This window comes from Panthera leo, chromosome E2, assembly GCF_018350215.1.
Source record: "Panthera leo isolate Ple1 chromosome E2, P.leo_Ple1_pat1.1, whole genome shotgun sequence".
Lineage (NCBI taxonomy): Eukaryota > Metazoa > Chordata > Mammalia > Carnivora > Felidae > Panthera > Panthera leo.
The window spans coordinates 7,223,297-7,246,970 of record NC_056693.1 but is presented as its reverse complement, the minus strand read 5'-3'; the positions used below and the strand labels follow the sequence as shown (position 1 = coordinate 7,246,970).

Genomic DNA, 23,674 nt, shown 5'->3' with positions numbered 1-23,674 from the left:
GATGGGTGGTGGGGATGGTTGCACAATGTGAATGTACTTAATGCCACTCATTGTACCTTTAAAACAGTATACTTTACCACAATAAACATTTTTTTTCCCTTGGGGCACCTGGCTGGCTCAGTTGGAAGAACATGCGGCTCTTGATCCCGGGATTGTGAGTTTAGAGCTCTACGTTGGGTGTAGAGATTACTAAATAAATAAATAAACTTAAAAAATTTTTTTTCTTGAAGAATACCAAGTGTGCTTCAGCAGCACATATACTAAAATTGAGAAGATCCACAGAAGATTATTAGCATGGCCCCTGGACAAGAATAGCAAGTGTCGGTGAGGATGTGGAGAGGGTTACTGAAACTCTCATATATCGCTGGGCCAGGGTGGGGAGTGAGAATTGGTACAACCATTTGGAAAAATGTTTGTCACTCTCTACTAACACTGAGCACAGGAGCCAGCAACTTCACTGTAACGTGTGTATCCGACAGAGGGGCTCACAAACATTTCACCAAATGCGTGTGAGAAAGTTCATGGCAGCTGTGGTTGTAACGGCTGAAAAATGGAACCTGTCCAAATGCCCACCAGCACTAAGACAGGTAGATAGTTGACAGAGTATCCATGCAGTGGAAGAGGGGAATGAGCAACCCATACAACAAGGGAGTATCTTAGAAATATAATGTGGAGTGGAAGAACCCAGACACAAGAGTCCCCACTATGTGACAGCCTTGTTATAAGGTTCAGATACAGATAAAACTAATCTTTGTTGTTAGAAGTCAAGATACTGGCTACTGTTGGGGGGGTGGGTGGGTAGTGACTGGAAGGGGACAGTGGGGGTGTCCTGAGGGCTCCAGGTAAGATCTGTGTCTTGATCTGGGTCCTAACTGCTCAGATGTGGTCACTCTGTGCAACATTTTTGAGTAACACACTGTGATTTGTGTCCTTTTCTACATGAATAGTACTCTTTAACAAAATTTGCACTCATCGTTCTTTCTTTCTTTCTTGAGAGGTAGAGACATGTGAGTGGGGGAGGGAGGAAGGGAGAGAGAGAGAGAGAGAGAGAGAGAGAGAGAGAGAGAGAGAGAGAATCCCAAGCAGGTGCTGTGCTGCCAGCCCAGAACCCAACGTGGGGCTTGATCTCATGAAACCAAGAGATCATGACCTGAGCTGAAACCAAGAGTCAGATGTTTAACTGACTGAGCCACCCAGGTGCCCCTATGTTCACATTTTTTAAAAAGATTATCCTTGCAAATATCTAACTCTGATTTCTCCAGACTATAAGCTCCCCCAAGGCAAGGACAGCACTATGTCTGGCCCTATGTTTTCAGAACCCAGCCTTGGACACAGCACATGCACTGGGCTCAGGAAACCTCTGAAATGCTTTGCACTTGAGTGCAAGGGGATGATGTGCATAGGGCCTTCAACTTGTATTTCCAGCCCAAGGCTCTCTCCTAGACTCTAAATCCCTATGTTTTCCTGGACATCTCTCCCTGAAGGACCACAGTCTCCTCACTTTCAATGCATCCCAAACTGGCTCCATGCCTTCCCTCAAGTCGGCTTCTCCCTTCAATTCTCCACCCAGGATGTGGGAATGTCCATCCACTGGCATGGTGCCTGCTATCTCTTCAAGGAGAGCCTCATACTCCTGTGCCTGTATTAGCTGCAACTTCCCACCAGGACACAACTTCTGATCTGGCACTCAGTGGGATCTTGCAAAACAGACCTCTTCCCCTTCTCCACACTCACAGGCCCCAATCTAGGGTCTTCTCTGCCTGTTCCTTTAAGAGGCCACTGTCTGAACCACTTCTTGAATCTGGTGAGTCCACATCCTCTCCTCCCCCATTGGAGGCTATGAGGTCCCCTTGGCCATGGTATAAAGTGTCCCTAAGGTCCACTAGTACTCAAGGCCCAACTTCCAGCATGAAACCTTCTTACACCCCTTCCTGCTATCTTGGAGAAGATTCTGGAACTCCCTCCTCTGGAACCCCAGAAACCCTGTTCATCTCTCCACCATAGTTTAATCACGGGATCTAGAGACCATCTAAGTGGTCTTTATCAAGGTGGTAGGGGAAAGCAGTTGAATGTTTAAGGCCCTTCATAATAGCCAAAAGGTAGAAGCAACCCAAATGTCCATCAATGGATGAATGGGTGAACAAAATGTGGTCTATCCATGTAATGGAATTTTATTCATCCATAAAAAGGACCGAAGCCCTGATACATACAACATGCATGAACCTCAAAAATACGTTAAATGAAAGACACCAGACACAAAGGTCACATATTATATTATTCCATTTATATGAAATATACAAAATAGGTAAGTTCATAGAGACAGAGAGCAGATGAGGGACTGCCAGGGGCTGTGGAAAAGAGGGAAGGGAGAATGACTGCTTTAATGTGTGTAAGGGTTTCCTTTTGGGGTGATAAAAATGTTCTGGAATCAGATAGAGGCAGAGGTTACACAACATTGTAAATGTACCAAACGCCACTGAATCATTCACTTTAAAATCATTAATTTTGGGGTTCCTGGGTGGCTCTGTCGGTAAAGTGTCCAAATTCAGCTCAGGTCATGATCTCACAGTTCGTGAGATCAAGCCCCACATTGGGCTCTCTGCTGTCACAGAGTCCACTTTGGATCCTCTGCCCCCCTCTTTGTCTGCCCCTCCCCTGATCTCTCTCTGTCTCTCTCAAAAGAGATATTTTTAAAATGAATTAATTTTAAATTTTGTTAATTTTATGTTACATGAATTTCCCCTTGATTAAAAAAAAAGTAGTTTACGTTCTTCAGTCATTCTGCTGGGCTTCGAATGCTCACTTCACCACTTGACCTCTTGCTGTTTCCCCTTGCCCTTCCATCAAGTGAGGATAACACTCCCTAGCTCACTCATTTAAGAATGCAGGCAATTAATGAGCACAGGGTGGCATTGTGCCCAGTGTGTGGTGAGCAGCCTCGGGAGCCTGGTCAAAGTCCACTCAGCCAAGGGCCAAACGCTGCCCAGTAATCATTCCACTGGCTACACACCTCTAGGCTTCAACCTGTGTAGACATGTGATGTCAGATTCTCCGCCCACACCCGGATCCAGCAGGCAACCCCGTGGTTCCAGAGAAAGGCAAGTGAACAAAGAAGAAGTGTAAGGCTTATTTCAAGTCTTCATTGCCAGGATTTAGTTTCACTTCCACCTCTCTCAGTGACCATTTCCATGAGTCACCAAGTTCCCAGTTTGTCCCCTCTTCTGCATGCCCAGATCAGGTCTCACTTGACTTCTCTCCCCAACCCCCAGACCGTTGAAACAGCCAGTTCCCCAGCCTCTGGGTTCCCCATCAGCCCATCTGTCTCTAACTTGCTAACTTCCTCGCCCCTTTCCCTCCAGATGAGGTGTCCACTCCAATGAGGGCTGCTCAAGAATTTCCACAATCCCACAGTCACCTGCCTCACCCTTTTCCCTCAGCCACCACCCCTCACACATATTGGCCACATCCTTGCCACTTCCTGAACATCCCCAGCCCCTTGTGCTCTCTCCATGCTTTTTTCACACGGTTCCACCTCACTGTGATATTGTCCCCTTTCTCTATCTTCACCGTGCACACTTACCCTTTGAGATCTGGCTCAAATACCACTTCCTCAGACAAGCTGCATTTCCTACCTGAGCCCCACCCCCAACCCTGCATTCTCCCATGGGTTGGGTTAGGGCATTGCTAACCAGCCTCAGCACTATTGATATGTGGGCATTAGGGGATGAATCATTCTTCGTTGTGTGGGAGGGCAGGGGGCTGTCTTGTGCATTGTAGGATGTTAAGCAGCAGCCCTAGTCTCTACCTACATGATGCCAGGGGCTTCCCACACCTATTTTTGACAACCAAAAATGTCTCCAGACGTTTCAAAATGTCCATGGCGAGGGTGCACAAATGTGCTCAGTTGAGAACCACTGGGTTAGGGTTGAGCTCCTATGCACTCACACATACAGAATGACCGACAACTTTCCCCAGTTCTTCTTTTCAAGGTGACCGCAGACACCGCTTGACTCCTGGCCAGTTACAAAGCAATTAAGTACATTTCCGCAGCTTTACATCACATTCACAAGGGGAACCTTGGGAAATCCTTGCTTTTCTCTCCATCTCTTTGTTCTCTACACTTTCGCTGCATGCCCATTATATGATGGGAACACTTCTTCCAAGAGGAAGAAGATACATACAGTTCCTGCCTCAGAAAAGCTCAAGTTCAGGGTTTGGGGAAGAGACAGAAATATGCAACCTATTAAAACACAGTGTGGGGGCTCCTGGGTGGCTCAGGTTTTCAGTGTCCAACTTTGACTTAGGTCATGATCTTGTGAGTTTGAGCACCACATCAGGATCTGCAATGACAGAGTGGAGCCTGCTTGGGACTCTGTCTGTCTGTCCGTCTGTGTGTGTGTGTGTGTGTGTGTGTGTGTGTGTGTGCCTCTCTCCCACTTATAGGCACACTCTCTCTCAAAACAAATAAATAAACTTAAAAAAAAAAAAACCACAGTGTGATGAGGCTCCTATAAAGATGGACGTGGGATATTAAACAGATAAGCAGAGCCCATGGTCTGAGGACCCAAGGGCAAAAGCTCTGACCTCTGCCTCAGGGGTGGGAAAAGGGTTAGAAAAAGCTTTCCAAGTGTGGGTGGGTGGCTCAGTCAGTTAAGTGTCCAACTCTCAATTTTGGCTCAGGTCATAATCTCACAGTTCATGGGTTCAAGCCCTGTATCGGGCTCTGCGCTGATGGTGCAGAGCCTACTTGGGATTCTCTCTCTCTCTCTCTCTCTCTCTCTCTCTCTCTCTCTCTCTCCCCCTCCCCCACTCATGCTGTCTTTCTCTCTCTCCCAAAATAAATAAACTTTATTTATTTAAGAAAAGAAGAAAAAGAAAAAAAGGGAAAGCTTTTCAGAGGAAACCACTTTTAAGCCACACCTTGAGGGGCAAGCAGGAGTTGGCCAAGCAGAGAAGAGGAAAAGCAGCCTGGGGAGTGATAACATCAGGCACAAGGAAGTGGGAGATGACCTGGTAGCTTTTGGGCAAGAGCAGACAGTCTGCACTAGCTGTAACCTGGGGTGAAAGAGACAAGATTAATTTCCTCCCCAAAACTCTGGCTGGAGTCTGTTCTCCAAGGGCCCTGTCTCCAGGCTGAGGAGGCTGGACTTCATCCTTCAGTCTGCCACATTAAAAAAAAAATGAACCTGGATTTAGACAAAGCAAGACTTTGTTCAAAAGGATTATTGCCATAAGAAAAGGAGACTGTTGCAAAAGGGGAAGGACTCCTCTTGCTACAAAACTAGTCTGAATGAATCTGAAAAGATGGAAATGATGCAAAGCATCTTTTCTGATCACTGTGGAGCAAAACTAGAAATTGATGATAAGAAGGAAAACTGGAAAACTCACAAATATGTGGAAATCAAAACAACAGGCTCCTAAGCAACCATTTGATCAATGAAGAAATCACAAGGAAAACCAGAAAATACTGCAGGCAAATGAAAACTAAAATACAGCCTGCCAAAATTCATGGGATGCAGTGAAAGCAGTGCTCAGAGAGAAATATAAAGCTGTAAATGCTTATGTTAAAAAGGAAGAAGGATTTCAAATAAACTGCCTAACTTCACATATTAAGGAAGACAAAGAAAAATGGACTAAGCCCCAGGCTAGCAGAAGGAACGAAATAATAAAAATTATAATGGAGATGATGAAATAGAATAACAATATAGAAAATCAACAAGACCAAAAGTTGGTTCTTTGAAGAGATCAACAAAATTGGCCAACTTTTAGCTAGATCAACTAAGAAATATTTTTAAAAGATTATAAGAGAGTACACCAACAAATTGGGTAACCTAGGTAAATGAACACGTTCCTAGAAACACACAATCTAGCAGGACTCAATCAGAAATAAAAAATCTGATAGACCTATAACTAGTAAGATTGAATCAGGAATCAAAAACCTTCCAACAAAGAAAATCTCAGGACCACATGGTTTCATGGGTGAGTTCTAACAAACATTTAAAGAAGAATTAGGGGCACCTGGCTTGCTCAGTTGGTAGAGCGTGTGGCTCTTGATCTCAGGGTTGCATGCTCAAGCCCTACTTTGGCTGTAGAGATTACTTAAAAATAAAATCTTTAGAAAAATATAATAAATAAAGAATTAATACCACCCCTTCTCAAACTTTTCCAAAAAATCAAAGAGGAGGGAACACTTCCTAACTCATTCTATGAGACGAACTTTATCCTGATACCAAAGCCAGACAAAGACACTACAAGAAAATGAAACTACAGACCAATATCCTTTAGATATGGCACCAAAACTCAGGCAACAAAGTAGATAAATTGGACTTCATGAGAATTGAAAATTTTCGTGCATCTAATGACACTTTTGACATTGTGAAAAAGCAATCCACAGAATGGAAAAAAACATTTGCAAATCAGATATCTGATAAAGGATTAACAGATAATAAAAGAAGGTCCTACAACTCAACAACAAATACGATAACTCTATTTATTTACTTTTATTTATTTTTAATTTTACATTTATGTATTTTTGAAAGACAGAGTGAGACAGAGCATGAGTGGAGGAGGGGCAGAGAGAGGAGACATAATCTGAAGCAGGCCCCAGGCTCTGAGCAAGCGTTCAGCACAGAGCTGGATGGGGGCTCCAACCCACGCACCGTGAGATCATGACCTGAGCCAAAGTCGGACACTTAACGGACTGAGCCACCCAAGCGCCCCAGTTTTTTTTTTTTTTAATTTTTAATGTTTTTATTTATTTTTGAGAGACAGAGACAGCACGCAAGCAGGGGAGGGGCAGAGAGACAGGGAGAGAGAGAATCCCAAGCAGGCTCCCGTTGCCAACACAGAGCCACAGACAGGGCTCTAACCCACCCACTAACGGTGAGATCATGACCAGTAGAAATCAAGAGTAGGAGGCTCAACCGTCTGAGCCACCCAGGCAGTCCTAAAAAAAAAAAAAAAAAAGATTTTATTTTTAGGTAATATCTACCCCCAGCGTGGGCCCCAACTCACACCCCCTAGATCAAGAGTGGATGCTCCACCTGTCTGAGCCAATCAGGCGACCCGTGAAAAGGTTTAATGGCTAAGAAAGTGTTTCATGAGCGCAACGAGGAGCTTGAGCCAGCAGAATCAGGCAGGGTAGAAGAGTTTTCATTAGCATCATGAAGAAAGGCCTCTCTAAAAGGAAAACGGGCACCCACATTCCCACCACAACCGGTTCAAGTCCTCAAGACTGTTTCTGGGGGTTGCCAAGCTTCAGCGGCCTCCTTGATTGGCTGCGGCGGAAAGGCGCGTGCAGCCGCTGATTGGCTGCGGGATACGCCCATGCAGCCGGTGACTGGCTGCAGGGTAGACACGCCCCATGCAAGGCTGGAAGGCGGGATCAGGGGCCTCATGCTGCCCTCCGACCTTCCCCGCGCCACCGACGGAACCCGGCTGGCGTCGGGCGCCCTCTCCTGGCCTCTTCTCTTTCCTGGCTACCGTTGAACGCGCGGCCTGGCGCGTTGGAACTGCCACCTGGGCTTCCATAACGCAGGGCTTCTCTGGCAGTCAGACGGCCCTGGGCTTGGCAGTCACTGGGGGGGTCGGTTGGGTGCCAGGACGGCTCTCCAACCTGAGAGGCCCCCTGGAGCCTGTCGGTGGGACAGAGACTACTTCTGAATTGCTCGTCTGGGGAGGCTCAGTTCACCAGGAGCCTGTCTGCAAGTCGGTTACCGGGTCGGCCTCAAGGGCAGTCAGGGGGGGTCACCAGTGTAATACGCCCACCAAGCGGTCTGTTGATTAAGGATCAGATTAGCGTCCTTATGAGTCAAAAAGGTAGTCCCCTTGCAAACCAATTAATCAGTGAATCTGATAATCCACCCACTTGGTAGACTGCCCTGCTCATCTGTTAATTATGCTCCCTCTGAATCCGTCTCTTAATAAATTAATCCCCCCTGTGAGGCGTTCAGTCATTAGTCCCACGGTTATCCCGAGTGTAAGCGGGTTAATCAGTTTCACTGTTTGTCCTTGGTGTCCCTAGAAAATCAGCTTTCCAGTCAGCATAAGTAGGCCAGTCGTCCAAAAGTGGGGTGCTTCCCGCAGCAAGTCGGAAAAGCCGTTTGCAGCATTTAGACTCTGCCAAGGACATACACGGTCGGAAGTGTGCTGAGGAGGAAAAATATCCTGGAGCCCTTGGAATGAGAGCCAAAGGTAAAATGAAGAGGAGAAAGGATGAGCAAAGGGAGGTATACGGGGGAGGAAAAAAAGTGGGTGCATGAGGAGTCATCCCTGTATCTCTAAAGCCTTGCAGGAGAAAAGCAAGAAGAAATCAGAATTTTATTTTATTTTATTTTTTTTTTCAATGTTTTTTATTTATTTTTGGGACAGAGAGAGACAGAGCATGAACGGGGGAGGGGCAGAGAGAGAGGGAGACACAGAATCGGAAACAGGCTCCAGGCTCCGAGCCATCAGCCCAGAGCCGGACGCGGGGCTCGAACTCACGGACCGCGAGATCGTGACCTGGCTGAAGTCGGACGCTTAACCGACTGCGCCACCCAGGCGCCCCGAAATCAGAATTTTAGAGCTAGATGGATCACTACACCTCAAATCAGAAAAGGCACTCATGTTACAGATGAGGAAATCAAAGGAAAACTAGAGAGGAGAAAATATTTGACCAAGGTTATTCAGTGATTTACTAGCAAAGCCTGGGCCTGGACCCAGACAGGGCTCATTCCAACATCCAAATGCGGTTTGCTTATTTGTTTTTTAATGTTTATTTATTTTTGAGAGACAGAGACAGAGTGTGTGTGTGGGGGCGGGGGTAGGGGCAGAGAGGGAGGGAGACACAGATTCGGAAGCAGGTTCCAGGCTGAGCTGTCAGCACAGAGCCCGTCACATGCTCGAGCTCAGGAATCACGAGATCATGACCTGCGCCGAAGTCAGACACTTAACTGACTGAGCCACCCAGGCGCCCCCAAGTGTGGTTTTAAATCAGAGAAGGGGGGAATATATTGGCAATGCAAAAAGGGAGCAGATATGGATTTCCTCCCTCTGGGGATCTGCTCAAATGTCACTTCCTCAAAGAGGCTTTCTCTGACCACTCTACCTAAGCTGTTTCTCCATTGCCCACCACCCCCCCATCCCATAACCCGCTATCCTATTATCCTATGTTATTTTTCTTCGTGGTACTTCCTAGCTATCAAATTATCTTGATTGCCAACTCATTCATTGTGTGCCTTCTTTCCCTTCTAGAATGAAGACAGGGATTGTCTCATTCTTGTTTAATTCCCTTTCCCTAAAACAGTGCCTGGCGTAAACAAGGTGCTCATAATGTTGGTTGCTAGAGAGAATGAGTGAGAGTGCCACCACTAAGGAATGTGCTTCTTGAGACTCATTAGAGGAAGCAGACTGTACTTTTTTTTTTTTTTTAGTTTATTTATTTGCTTTTAGAGAGAGAGAGAGAGGGAGAAGGGGAGGGGCAGAGAGAGAATCCCAAACAGGCTCCAAGCTGTCAGCACAGAGCCTGACGCAGGGCTCGATCTCACAAACCGTGAGATTGTGGGATCGTGACCTGAGCTGAAACCAAGAGTCAGGTGCTTAACCGACTGAGCCACCCAGGCGCCCCTAGACTGCGCTTTGAAGTAGAGAGCAGAGCCTCCGTAGAGTGGCAGGAGGTGAGGTCAGAGAAGTAAAGGGAGGGGGGCTACCTCGTGCAGAACTTTGGCTTATACTTGGAGGGAGATGAGAGGCACTGGAGAATTTCGAGCAGAGAAGGGGCAGGATGTTACTGAAGTGTTGATAGGTTCCCTCTGGCCACAGCACAGGGAATAAAATGGACAGGGACTAAGGTAGAGCAGCAAGGCCAGTGAGTCGGTTCCTGCAGCCATCTGGGTGAGTGAGCCTGGTGTCTCGGGCCAGGGTGACAACAGTGGAGGTGATTGGAAGTGGTGAGATTTTGAGTGTATTTTGAAATAGGTGCCCACAGGATTTTCCGACATGGCTGCAGGCCATGAGAGAAAAGAGGGTCGTCAGTCACAAAGGACTCTGAGCTTTCGACTCTTGATTTCTTCCTAGGTGCTAGTTCATTTGGTTTAGAGACATGTTTCCTAAGTTTTAGGTGATTGGTTTTTATTTTTATTTTTCTGAGATGAGAGCAAGGATGTTTAAACTTTTAATGTTACTTTCTACCCTTGCTCTGTTGCCTGTTGGCCAAAGAATATAGGTAGTTTATAAACATTTTTTCTGCTCCTTGGGAGGTTGGTGTGGAGCAAGAGGAACTTGAGTTTTATTTTATTTTATTTTTTAAAAATGTTTTATTTATTTTTGAGACAGAGAGAGACAGAGCATGAGCAGAGGAGGGGCAGAGAGAGAGGGAGACACAGAATCCGAAGCAGCACCCAGGCTCTGAGCTGTCAGCACACAGCCCAACGCGGGGCCCAAACTCGCAAACCTTGAGATCATGACCCGAGCCGAAGTCGGATGCTTAACCGACTGAGCCACCCAGGCGCCCCGGAACTTGACTTTTAGATCCATCTCCAACTTATTTAAGGAAATCACTTACCACCTTGCGCTTCAGTTTCCTCCTCCATAAGGAGGCCATTATAAGACTTAATTCCTCAGGGTTCCTGGAAATAAGCGAAGACTACCCAAGTGAGAACAAACAAGTTGCTTATTCAGAGCTATAACAGGAGAGTCAGCCACCATCACTTGCATGTGGCAACAACTCAAAGGGAGGCAGCATAGTGGGAAAAAGAGTTTCAGATAGGGTCTGACAGGAGAGTGTTATCATGGGGAAGCTGGAGGTTAGCTAATTCGAAGTGGGGGAAATTTAGGGGCACTTGGGTGGCTCAGTCAGTTGAGCGTCTGACTCTTGGTTTCGGCTCTGGTCATGATCCCAGAGTTATGGAATCAAGCCCCACGTCAGGCTCCACACCGCTTAAGATTAAGATTCTCTCCCTCTCTCTCTCTTCCTCTGCCCCTCTTGCTCTCAAAAGAAAAAGAAAGAAAGAAAGAAAGAAAGAAAGAGAGAGAGAAAGAAAGAAAGAAAGAAAGAAAGAAAGAAAGAAAGAAAGAAAAAGTGGGGGTATCTTATGTGGTTGAATTTGGGAGCAGAGTCTACTTTCTTTGGTTGGTTCTGAGCTGGAAGCAGGGGCAAAAAACAGGGAAGCTAGCATTCATTGACCAAGTTCTGACTGTACTGGGTCGATTGCCACAGAGGTTGTGGTTTGGCTTCTTGTATTTGTTGCTGCAAAGTGAGGATCAGAGTCATGTCATACAGTTGAGGCGTGAGGGCCATATATGGTATGGACATTGTATATTCAGTCTCTCGGGTTCTTGGGAGTAGTAAATGAGATGATGTACAGGTGGAATTGGCAGGTATTAGTACATAAATAAATATTTATCTCAGTCAAAGATTTTCAACATTTCATTATGGTCTAATTATGCAATCCTGTCTTTGTTTTCATTTACTAATTCATCTGTATGAAAAGAATTTGTTCCCCAATGTAATACATGAATGCAAACTTACGTGTCAAACAATGCCAACGTGTATAGAATAAAAACTGAAAATCCTACTTCATCTTTCCTCTTATCACTGCTCTACCCATAGGTAAGTACTGGTACCAGCTTATTATGTATCTTTCCAGATCTTTGTTTCATTTATGTTTGTGCATTTATGAATGTGCTATATATGAACATATAACTATTATATGTGAACATACATATGTTCATGTAATCCACATATATAAAGCTTTTACATAAATGACAAATGATCAGATTTTTATTTAAATATTGTGAAATATTTCAGACATATTGAAAGGTGTGAAAATGGTATAAAAGGAATGTGTGTTATACCTCTTATATAGCCTTTCCCCAGAAACATTTCCCACTCAAACCTAGAAATTACTGCTACCCTGGATTTGGCATTTATCATTCTTTGTGGTAGGGTATTTAACCCAGCTTGAAGAAAGATCTGGCCTTCGCCCTTGGCTTCTGGGAAATAATATCTAAGCCCCTAGGATGCCATGCCTGACAGGAGTGTCTTTGTTTGCCTGGGGGCCTTGCATCACACTGAATAGTCTGAAAATGTGATTCAAGGCAGGGGCCGGCCACACCAGATCATGTAACAATGTGATTTAAGGTCTTTGGATCATGTGGTACCAGCTCAACTTCAGAAGGAGCTAGAGACGGAGACCCAAGCCCATGTGATGGGACGGACTGGGAGCAGTCAGTCGGGCCCATGTGATGAAGGCCCAATAAAAACTGTGGACACAAGGCTTGGGTGAACTTCTCAGGTTGTCATATTCCATGCATATTGTCGCACATCATCACCAGGAAATATGAGTTATACTGTCCATGACTCCACAGGGAGAGGACAGCTGGAAACTCTGGTTGGAACTTTCCTGGACTCTGCCCTATGTGCTTCTTCCCTGGCTAGATTTTAATACGAATCCTTCAGTTGTAATAAATAATAACCATGAGTATAACAGCTTTCTGGAATTCTGTGAATATTTCTAGTGAATTATCGAACCTATGAGTGGTCATGGGGACCCTAACACTTGCAATTGGTGTTAGAAGTGAGGGTGGTTTTAGAGACCTCTGAAATCTGCAGTTGGTGTCAGAAGTGGGGCCATCTTTTTGGAACTGTTCCCTAACTTTGCAGTTGGCCTCAGAAATGAGATTTGCGAGAACCTGACTCAGTGAAACATATGGTTTGGGAAGAACAAAGATGTGAAATCAGGGGATGATGAAACTTTCATTCCTACATGTCCCTAAAGTCACTCATGGGCATGAAAATGCAACTGTTCTGCAAATAGTTACAGGAAGTTAAAGTTACCAGTGTTTCTTTTTTTTTTAATTATGGATCCAACTCTGAAGGAATTGACTCACTAGGTGCATAAGGAAATTCAAAATCTCAAGAAACCAGCCAAATATAACAATTCCTTGGTTGCTTTTACCTGTAAGAGCTATAATGAAAGAAAAGAAAAGAGCTGGAGTGGATCCTAACGCTGGTCCAAGCTTGGGTTCTGTTCAGTCTGAGCTATGGCTGCTGGCCTCAGGGCTGCTACTAAAGGGAAAAGTCATGTTGGAACAATAGGTAGCAAAGAAAATTAGAGTGAGTGATTCACAAGAGAACGGAGAAAGATGAAGGGAGTGTCAAAGGGACTCATCCCAACAGAGAGAAAAATCTTTAAATAGTTATGAATCAGGGCGCCTGGGTGGCTCAGTCAGTTAAGTGTCCAACTTTGGCTCAGGTCAATATTTCGCAGTTTGTGGGTTTGAGCCCCACATCAGGCTCTTTGCTGACAGCCCAGAGCCTGGAACCTGCTTCAGATTCTGTCTCTCTCTCTCTCTCTCTCTCTCTCTGCCCCTCCGCCACTAGTGCTCTGTCTCTCTTTCTCTCTCAAAAATAAACATTAAAAAAATAAAATAAATGAATAAAATGGAAATTGATGGGATCAAAACAAAGGTCTGAGTGCAATGCTTTTGGAGTTTGGGTAGAACCAGGGGGAGACTCAGATACCTCCCCCCCAACTTTGAAGGATCCTAATAAAATCTGTTCTAGTTATCCTAGTTTCGAGGAATTTCAAAAGTCCAAAGGCAAGTATGACAATGGGACCTGAACTTCAAATGGCTTGAGGTGATGGTCCCATGACCTAATCAAGGTAATGATTGGTCAGGGGTTCTTGGGTGGCCCCTCCCCAACTCGTGCTCGCTCTCTCAAAATAAATAAGTATTCTTTTAAAAAAAGATGATGATTGGGGCACCTGGGTGGTTTAATCGTTTAAGCGTCTGATTTCAGGTCATAATATCACAGTTCACGAGCTTGAGCCCCGCATCAGGCTCTGTGCTGACAGCTTGGAGCTTGGAGCCTGCTTTGGATTCTGTGTCTCCCTCTCTCTCTGCCCCTCCCCTGCTTGTGCTCTGTCTGTCTCTCTCTCTCTCTCTCTCTCAAAAATAAATAAAAACTTTTTTTTAATTTTTAAAAAAGTAAATAAAAGGGCCTCAGTTCTTTGGCTCCATGCCTAGCTGGAGACTCAAAGCCACATGCACATTAGTGGTAAAATGGTCAGGAGAAGAGATGTTTCTGGAACTCCTTAAGCTGGAGGCTAGTGGGAGTTATAGTTAGATTGGGAAGATGTGGGAATAGAGGGATTGAAGGAGTTAAAGTGAGGGTTTGTTTAGATGAAAAATAGAATACTTGAACAGATTTTATGTAAAGCCATTGTGTCTCCTCCTTTATCTGAATGTAAGTACATACCGTGTCTGACTGGGAAACACCTCCCTTACCTAGTATTATGAAATAGGAGGCATGTAAATCCTCCCTTCAGCCAGTATATGCTAAATGGGAACCAATAAAATTGCCCAGGCCCACACAGGTTGTTAATTTGAAGAATATAGGATATCTGGTGAGGAAAAAAAAAAAAAAAAAAAAACATGTCAGAAACCCAGCGTTTGATTGATTTGGATTTTGGATGGCACACATTCTACATTTGGGAATATGGCCAGCTCCTAACCATAAAACCACTAGAGTGAAGTCTTGGGAGTCTATGCAGACTGCAGTTTATGGCAAAAGCCAGCCAGCACCACCCAGTGGCAACCACTGGGATTTTTTTTTTTTTTAATCAGGAAATTTCCATTTGAGACAGACAACTAGCTGGCTATTGAGCTTTGATTGAAAATGCCCACAGGACGGAGGGAAGTACAATAATCCTGAAACCTGAAATATCCATGACATCTTTGGTAATTTGGATAAACACGATAATAAGGAAGACCGTGCCCAGAAGAGTTCTGTAATAAAATGGAAATGGTTTATAGGGGAACCTGGTACCATGGGAATGTGAGGAGGTAGTCATCATATTAGGGAGCAGATGGCCTCTTTCCCCTCCTTTTACCACCCGAGGAGCTGCCAGATCCTATTGCCACTTGGGTGGTGACAGTGAATAGCTCTCAGTTGACCAACAAAGAGCTGCTTGGTTTATGGAAGGCTGTTCCAACATGAAGGGGTTCCTTTGAGTGGGAAATACTAGCAATGGAATGCTAGTAAATATTTACTAGCCGGATCTCCAAAGGGAAAGAGAAGCCCTGAATTGTAGTATTACCAACCTCTGCTGTGTAGACACTCTCACTGGAGGTAGTTTCAAGCTACCACCATCACATAGAGTTAGGAAGAGATACAATAGCACACCGTTATGTGGTATTTCTATCATACAGGTACAATAGATGCAAATAATCTCAAGGACACAGGTAACAGTAAAATGCACTAGAAAAATTAGGGAGTAATCAGTTTCGAGTGATTATCATCTTTGCTTTTAATATAATTTGTTTATAAGTTTATATAATTTAATTTTTAATAATGGCCATGTTTGACAACCAGCTTGTAACATTTTTGAAAGTTTAATAATCAGCTTTTTAAAGCTGGTTTATGCAGGCTCCAGCCCAATGATGGATATTGTTTAGAAACCAAGATATAGGTGCTAGGCGTGTTTATCACTAGGGATATGTCATTGCTTCTAGGCTCTTTCAATGAACAGAATATGGAAATAGCATTTGTTCTTTAAAGCCAAGGGTTTGTATTGATAACTCTCTTTGTCTCCCTCAAGACAGTAGAGTCAGAGCACTGTGTTCAAAGGTTACTTGAAATAGACAGTCTTCCATTCTTCCATTCTTCCATTCTGTTATCATTGTTTTCATTTGTTTACTAGATCTCGTTTGTGTTCAATTTTAGGGTTTTGCTTTCTTTTTCCCTTCTAGGTTTAAGTGACCTTTCTGAACAGTAAAATATCAATATGGTTGGAAAGGTTTTTTTCTTTCCTTGACCAAAACTGTGTCACCTGACTACCAGGACATTCATGTAAGGGAACCTGGGAACATTAATATTTGTTATTTTAAGGCTCTGTAGTAGAGGCAACGGGGATAATGGTGCTTGGATACCTGTTGGGTCAGAAGCCAGAAGTGTCTGCCACAAGGTATTGTAGACTAGGGACACATCCCCTCATCCTGCCTTTTCCAGGAATTTGTGCAGAAATGGAGGACTCGTGGCCCAAAGAGGGAAAGGACTCGTCTGTGGTCCTCCAGTGAATCAGTGACATAGCTTATATAATCAGTACTCAAATCCAGGGCCCCTGCTCTTAAGTCAATGCTTTATTTTAAAAAAAGGCGGGGGGATAATTTCACAAAAGATAAAACTGACAGTTGAACATGTTGTCAGTGACTACCAAACAAGGTCACTTTCTTTCTTTCTTTTTTAATGTTTACTTATTTATTTTGAGTGGGGAGGAGCAGATGGAGAGGGAGAGAGAGAATCCCAAGTAGCCTCTGCACTGTCAGCACAGAGCCTGACACAGGGCTCGCTCTCACAAACTGTGAGATCATGACCTGAGCCAAGATCAAAAGTCAGACCCTTGGGGTGCCTGGGGGGCTCAGTTTAAGTGTCCATCTCTTGATTTCAGCTCAGGTCACAATCTCACAGTTTGTGAGAGCGAGCCCCACATTGGGCTCCGAGCTGCCCACGTGCAGCCTCCTTGGGATTCTCTCTCTCTCTCTCTCTCTCTGCCCCTCCCTCTCTCTCTCTTTCAAAATAAATAAACTTAAAAAACAGAAAAAGAGTCAGATGCTTAACAGACTGAGCCACCCAGGCACCCTAAGCAAGGTCATTTTCTAAGCTCTTCTGAGGTCACAAAGGTCTGTTTGATGTAGGGCCTTCCCTTAAAGGGCTCAGTCTCAGGTAGATTCTTTACTAAGATATTGTGTTAGTTTCCCAACTAGAATGACCTAACCAAATAAAAATTTGTCTTCCTCATCCAAAGAGATGAACAGAGATAGGCTGTGCAGAGCTGGTGTAGCAGTAACACAAGGCCATCAGGGACCGGGCTCCTCAAACTATTCTGCTAGAATATCCTTCATGAGTGGCGTTCATCCTCGTGGTTACCTCATGGCTGCCAAATGGCTGCTCTACCTCCAGGATCACATCCATATTCTAGGGAGGAAGGAGAAGAAAGCGACAAGGAGGAAAGAAATGACAATATCAGGAAAGGAAGACTTTCCCGGGAATCCTCAGCCCACTTCCAATAAAACAATGTCACGTGCCCCAAATTACCTGCAAAGGAGGACAAAGTAGTGCTTTAACTTGCAACAACGCACCGCTAAACAAAGTTGGGTTTGTTAGTAATGAAGAGCAGGATAAGGAGTTGTTGTTTGGCTGCATAAAAACAAATAACTCTACTAGGAGGGAAAAACTGACTCTTTCCTCAAGAAACAACAAAGGAAATAACTGGGTCCTTCTGGAAAGGGGAGAGATTTCTGCACTTTTGACCGGGCAGGGAGATCAGGAGAGGCTGCATGCAGGAAGTGGCACTCAACTCAGCTTTGAAACTGGAGTAGGATTTGAAGGTGGGCGGAGCAGAGTTGCCAGAGGAAAAGCTGTGAAAGGGGGAAGGATGTGTAAGGTGAACACTGGAGAAAGCAGCACTTTCCCTTTGGTGCGGAAAATGTTGAAAAAGGCGCAGGGAGGAACAGCAAAGGTGAGGCAAAATTGTGGAGAATCTCATTTGCAAAGCAAGGAGGTTTGGGACTTCTATCAGAGGTAGGAATTCTTGTCCATTCCCATTTTCCCAAAGGATCTGTTAAGGTTGTCCCATCCTTGGGGCGCCTGGCGGCTCAGTCAGTTGAGTATCTGACTTCAGCTCAGGTCGTGATGTCATGGTTCGTGAGTTAGAGCCCTGCATCCGGCTCGCTGCTGTTGTTGCAGAGCCTGTCCTTCTGGACCATCACCCCTCCCTGGCCACCTGGCCTGAGGCGCTCCTGCTCTAGGCAATTCCTCTCATGGTTCCTGTGGGTTATGCCAAACACCCGGACTGGTCCTGTGCCTCTGAGGCACACAGCCCTTCCATGAAACCCCATTTGCTTTGAGAGAGAACCCAAGGGACATGGTAACTGAGTTTCCCCCAAGTGGGCTGGGTCTGGGAGGGAAAGACCAGGGGAGAAAGAAGGAGATGCAGCATTGGGCACCTCCTCCCGGAGGTCATCGGGGTGCTTCCTGTCCCTAGATGCTCTTGAATGTCTCACCCCATGTAATTCCTGCTTCTGAGGATGAACAGACCTCCAGGATGACCAGAAACAGAAGCCCCTGGCTTGCTAAGAATACTTTCTGCTCTCCCACCCACATCCTTTCAGTTACTTGCCGTCTCGTCCCTTCTGAACCACATGGCTCTGACACGAGAGCCAGCTGAGGCAAAGACCCCGGGCCCCTCCTCTTCCTGAGGACCACTGCTGCTGCAGATGGGTGAGTGGGGTGAGGGGCAGTGCTGGAGGTGTCTGAGGTGCCAGGACCAGGGTGGGGCTAGGCTGCAGAGGTCTGAGAAGAGGACATAAGGGTTAGGGTACCAAATAACCAACATGGATTAGACATCTGTGTGTTGGGTCCCGGCAGGGCTGGGGATGCCTGGGGCAAAGAGCAGATTGGGTTGGGAGCAGAGTTAGGGATGAGGGTGGGCACTCAGCCAAGGAGGTTGAAGGTACGAGAAGCACAAAATGCTGGAAAACCCAGGGGTAGTCAGTTTTCCCGTGTCTGTCAGTCACTGTCCACAAGCACGCTTTCCCAGATGGTAAAAATACATAATCCAGAGGACAGCAGTCGGGGAGAGTCCCTGAAACTTCCTCATCCCCCTGCCTCCATGTGACCCAGATGAACAGTCCAAGATCAAAGGGTACTCTTTAAGAGAAAATTACCCCTTTCTTCCAGTAATCTCAAACGACTCCCGGTGACAACGTGTGCTTTGTCAGTAATGCTAAGAACTGATTCCTTGAAGACCCTGAAGAGGGTGACTGTTCCTTATTTATCAACCGATGAAAGTCACCAAGTGGATAACATAGCCCACCCATTCTGTGTAGAGTGAAGCAGGCTCGAATGTTCTTACTCAGAAAACACCATAGCAATCTCTGCTTAGGATGAATGCTCAAAGGCCACTTGGGACTGGGAAGAAGAAAATCTAGAAAGGTGCTCTATTTATTGAATGGGGAACATTTTACCATGTGCTCAGCTAGGAACACTGCCAACCATAGGGCATTCATTCTTTTTTTTTTTTTTTAAGTTTATTTACTTGCTGGGGGGAGAGAGAGAAAGAGGGAGTGAGAGAATCCCAAGCAGGCTCCACACCGTCAGCACAGAGCTCAGTGTAGGGCTCGAACTCAGGAACCGTGAGATCATGACCTGAGCCAAAATCAAGAGTCAGATGCTTAACCGACCGATTCACCCAGGTGCTCCAGGGCATTTATTCTTACTTCGATGATAGCATGATACAGTTCAGCAAGTACCCCTATTTTCCAAACTGAGAAAGCATAAAGAAAGGGGAAGTGACTTGCCCAACAGCATCTGGACAGTAAGAGAGAGAGAGAGGAAGAAATTGATCACAGATGGAACTGGGAAGGAGCAGAGCCTGAGGGATGGGAGGAAGAGCCTGGGGGTGGAGGTGGGGGTCAGGTAACGGCTCAGAGGCAATGTAGATCCTCAGAAAGTTCCCTTGCCATTAGTCAGGTCCAGCGTTCACTTTGAGGCCAGGTGAGGAGAAAGGATGAAGGGGAACTTGTCTGTAAAGCCCAGCTCCTCTGGGCTTCCAGAAAGTCTTTTGGAAGCTCCTTTGGGAGTCACAAATAAGGAGAAGGCTGGGTCCTGGAGGAAGTGGAGAAAGGAAGTCAGGATGCTTGCTGATTGCTGATCCTCCCTCCCCACAGCACCTGCCAGGCTGCTCTATTCTTCTTGCTCCTTGGAGAAGACTCTTCTGTGCAGCTGTTCCTTCTATGGCATCCCCACACCCTCCGTGCAGTGGTGGATGGGAGGGGCTCCCGTGGGTGCGAACAGTGTGGATAGCAGTGTCCATGTGACTTCCACCATAATCGCCCCCTGGGCCAACAGCACCATCAGCCTGACAGAGCAGCCAAAAATGAGCACAAGCCTTCTCTGTGAGGGGAAGAACCAAAATGGAACCCATGCTTTGAGCATCCTACTGATGCCAAGTGAGGGTAGAGGGGGCCCGGTATCTGGGTGAGGGAGTGAGCTGGGGAGGGAGCAGAGCTCGGACTCCAACTCCAAGCTTTCAGGACAGAAGACTTTCTCACATGCTCTCTCCTTCCAGGAAAGAGTTCTTTTCTTCCCCAGACTTTCATGAAAGGGCTGATCCAGGGTGTTGTCTATGGAGCCATTGCAGCCTCACTGCTGTTTTTCTGCCTCATCCCACTCATGTGAGTACCAAGGCTAAAACCGTACCCAGCAGGCCCTGGCCTGGGTGCTGGCGGGGAAAGGGAAAGACAGAACCCCTGCCCCCAAGGAGCTCAGGGTCTGGTAAGGGAAGGAGGCACCAAACATGGTCACCACAGTCCAGGGCCCTCAGGACTATGCTCAGCCACAAACAAGGCCCAAGGGACAGAGGCTTTCAGTGAATTTCATAAAGGAGAAAGCAAAGGAGGAAGTGGCAGCCACGGAGAAGCCAGTGGAGCTCCCCGGGGTGCTGTCTAAAGCGGCCCTGAGGGGCTGAGTGCTCATTTGCTGGGTGGAAAGTAGCATATGCAGACCCCAGAGACACATTTGAGGAATTGCCGGTGTCTGTGTGCAATGTCAGATGCATTGACAGTGATGGGAAATGGCTGAACATGAAGTTGAGAAAGCTTCTTGGTGTTAGTTCATAAAGACTCTCGAAACTTGGCTAAATGTATTGGCTAGAAGCCCAGAGTGAGAAGGGCAGAGCTGCCAGAGGTCAGGCCAGAGACTTCAGCGGGGGGAGAGGGGGCGGGGGGGCGGGGAAGGGGGGCTCTGGCCAGTCCAAGTGTCTTGGACTTGATCCTCAGTTGGGAGCCGAGGAACAGTGTTAAGCAGGGAAGAAAAGCTCCTAGTGCAAGGTGTCTGTACACAGACCAGAGGGCAAGAGCCAGAGGCATGAGGCCAGGCAGGAAGACTACATAATAAAGAGCCCAGTTTGAGCTGGGTTTAAGTGATGAAGGGCAGTCAGAGAGATGATGGGACACTTGGGATCGACTGGCTATCAGGAGTGAGAAAGAAGAGCCACAAGGTGGCAGGGCAAACCGGGGAGCTATTTTTAAAGTATAATCAGCTGCACCTAAAGACCAATAACAATCCTTTACAGTTTGCAAAGCCCTTTCATGGCTGACCTCATCTGAGCCCCACAGCCCAATAAGCAAGGTTTCCCAATTGTACAGAGGATGGAACCAATTCCCAGAGAGGCTGTGTGGCTTGCCCCAGATAACACAGCAAGCCAGTGGTGTCGTTGAAGCTCTAAACCAGAACTTCTGGTGAAGACCAGAGCCCAGTGGGGGGCAGAGAGCCGAAACTGATCGGGGGGGGGGGGGGGTCATTTCCTTAGGGTGAAACATATCAGAATGAAGCTGGCAAAGAAAATTGCAGTGGTCAAAGCAGGAAAGAGCCCAAAAGTCAGAGCATGCCAAGAACCCAAGCTGTCTCTGAAGCCTAAGGAGCCAGAAAAATCCACAATCACTCCATCTTCAGAGAGTGAGATATTGGTGGGTACCCACTGCGTCTGGAGTCTAGACTCTCAGCATAATGGCAGTAAGACTCACGAGGAGAGGCACATACAGTGTTTAAAGGAATTACCATCATCAGTCCTATGGGGCACCTAGAATGCCAGAATGTGCTTGCAAATCATCTTATAGATAGTGAAGCCAAGGCCCAGAGAGGGGAAGAAGGATGAAAATTAAGACAAATAACTTAAAGGGCATTAGAATCAGCAATGTACACACACACACACACACACACACACACACACACCCCTTCACACTGAGTCCCCATTGAGAACAGGGTTGAAAGAATCCCTAACAGTGTTTGTGGCATCAGAGTGGAAGCCAAAGGCTTTGGTCTCTGAGTGTTTGGCAGATTGTAGAAAACACGGTCTGTAGATACCACAGGCCCAAGTTAGCCTGAAGTGCTTGGAGACCAGACCAAAGCCAAGGTCTTCATTTACCTTGCACCCCATATCCTCAGCAGGGCTTGGAAGAGACAGGCCTCACTGTTATGTACCATTTATAATCCTCGAGGACTGGAAATGCCCTGCTGCCCTCCTTAAACCCTGCATTGGAGCTGGTGTCCCTTTGTGGATAAACCAAGCAGCTGTTAAATTCCACCAAGATATCCTGCAGTATCTCCCAACCTCCATGCTGGGCAATGCCGGGGTCTCAGAAATGGGTCAGACCCAGGCCCCTGTCCTCAGAGAGCAAGCAGGCTGGTGGGAAGGTAGCCTTGCAGCAACAGGGCTGGGACAGGGGTTATAGTTGAGGGAGGGATTGACCCTCCCTGGGAAAGTCAGGCAGAACTCCCCAAAAGAGTCTGGGGAACATTGGGTGGCTCCCAGTGCTAGGAATGCACAGGGAGGGGCACTGAGAGAAGACGGGTTGCAGGCTCCAGTCATGGGGTTCTGAGAAAAGGTGAAGCCAATGTCTGCTCCACATTGCTGTAATTCTGTGCTCATAGGGAGAGACAGGATTCTGTCCATTTAAGCACTGGATACCTCACCTCTCGACTTATTCCAATATTCTTCTTTCTTTGCCCTGCTCTGTAGCACTGCTTACCTTAAACTTCCAGAAAAAGCAAGATAAAGTGGAGCTCATGAAGCCTATGAAAACTACGTGCCTACCTGGAGTCCCCAATATCTGCGGGATTACCAAAGTCCACGGAATCCTTAGGCACCCCAGAAACCCTGGAGTCTATAACAAACCCGGATCCCTGGAGCCTCCTCAGCTCACAAAGCCCTCTCAAGCCCTACCTGTCCCTCACACTGACTGGTTCTCCATTGAATAGGGTTACTCTGGGACCTGGTCTTAGAATCTTTGCAAGCAAATTCTATGATCTGTTGTTCGGGTTAACCAGAAGAAGTATGCTCTGGCCTAGGATGATATCAACGAAAGGAAAAATAAATGTGAGACTATGGTCCAGAAGTAGCTTTTGAGCCCCTACTGTATGCCCAGAACCTGGAATATACATACAAAGAGCACCAGGCTTTGGAGCCATCATATATGGATTGAATCCCAACTTTAATGCTTAGTGGCTATATGTCTTTGGATGAAACCTTTCACCACTGCACCCTTTGAACTTCGGTATCCTGACCTGAGGCATATGTAGGTAGATAGTGAAAAGTGGTATCCAGAGGTCCAGGTGGAGAAAAGACACAAAGACCATCCCTGAATGCCAAGACAAGGCATTGGAGCCTTAATCTTGACTCCCTTAGAATGTAAGTTCCACAAGAACAGGTATCTTGTCTGTCTTGGTTTCTACTTGAACCACCAGCACCTAGAATGGTTCCTAAAATATAAGACTCTCAAAGATGTTTGTCGAATAATTGAATGGATGAATGAATGAATGAATGAATGATAAGCTGTTGCAAGGTTTGAAGCAAAGAATGATACATAGTGAAATCATACTAGGAGTAGTTATGGAACTCAGAAGATAGAAGACCGGAGGCAAAGAGCCTAGTTAAGAGGTTAGTGCAGTATTTCTTGGCTGAAAGACAGGCATACAAGAAATGAGAACAGGGATCTGGCAAGAGGATGGACAATGGCTGTGTATTGTTCCCCTCTGAATGGATGACATCCTCCCTTCTGGAGCCAGATGCTGGTAATTTTCAGAGGTTGCAAAAAGGGGTCATCTCTTCCCTGAAGCATTATTTGTGCA

General features: G+C 46.2%; 1 protein-coding gene and 1 non-coding gene across 5 annotated transcripts; both read left to right on the top strand.

Annotated features, from left to right (window-relative positions):
- Positions 1 to 240: 240 nt before the first annotated feature.
- Positions 241 to 347, top strand: LOC122209282. The gene has a single exon (XR_006197549.1). It is a non-coding gene; the product is annotated as a U6 spliceosomal RNA (small nuclear RNA).
- Positions 348 to 7,465: 7,118 nt separating this feature from the next.
- Positions 7,466 to 23,328, top strand: SIGLECL1 (SIGLEC family like 1). 4 transcript variants are annotated; one of them, XM_042919847.1, is made up of 7 exons: positions 7,466 to 7,707; positions 8,024 to 8,193; positions 18,157 to 18,265; positions 19,714 to 19,995; positions 20,115 to 20,220; positions 21,357 to 21,513; positions 22,566 to 23,328. In XM_042919847.1, the coding sequence occupies exons 3-7, from the start codon at positions 18,262 to 18,264 to the stop codon at positions 22,578 to 22,580; spliced, it is 564 nt and encodes a 187-aa protein (XP_042775781.1). In that variant the 5' UTR covers positions 7,466 to 7,707; positions 8,024 to 8,193; positions 18,157 to 18,261; the 3' UTR covers positions 22,581 to 23,328. The 4 variants fall into 4 exon arrangements, with proteins under 4 accessions (XP_042775781.1, XP_042775782.1, XP_042775780.1 ...); XM_042919848.1 differs by having other exon boundaries at positions 7,466 to 7,818; XM_042919846.1 differs by adding an exon at positions 11,472 to 11,590 and having other exon boundaries at positions 7,466 to 8,193.
- Positions 23,329 to 23,674: the final 346 nt, after the last annotated feature.

Excerpts from the sequence above, each read along its gene's own strand:
- SIGLECL1 (XM_042919847.1), top strand. Across the intron at positions 19,996-20,114 it reads GAGCATCCTACTGATGCCAA|GAAAGAGTTCTTTTCTTCCC; the intron begins GTGAGGGTAGAG and ends CTCTCCTTCCAG. Across the intron at positions 20,221-21,356 it reads TTCTGCCTCATCCCACTCAT|GGTGAAACATATCAGAATGA; the intron begins GTGAGTACCAAG and ends TCATTTCCTTAG.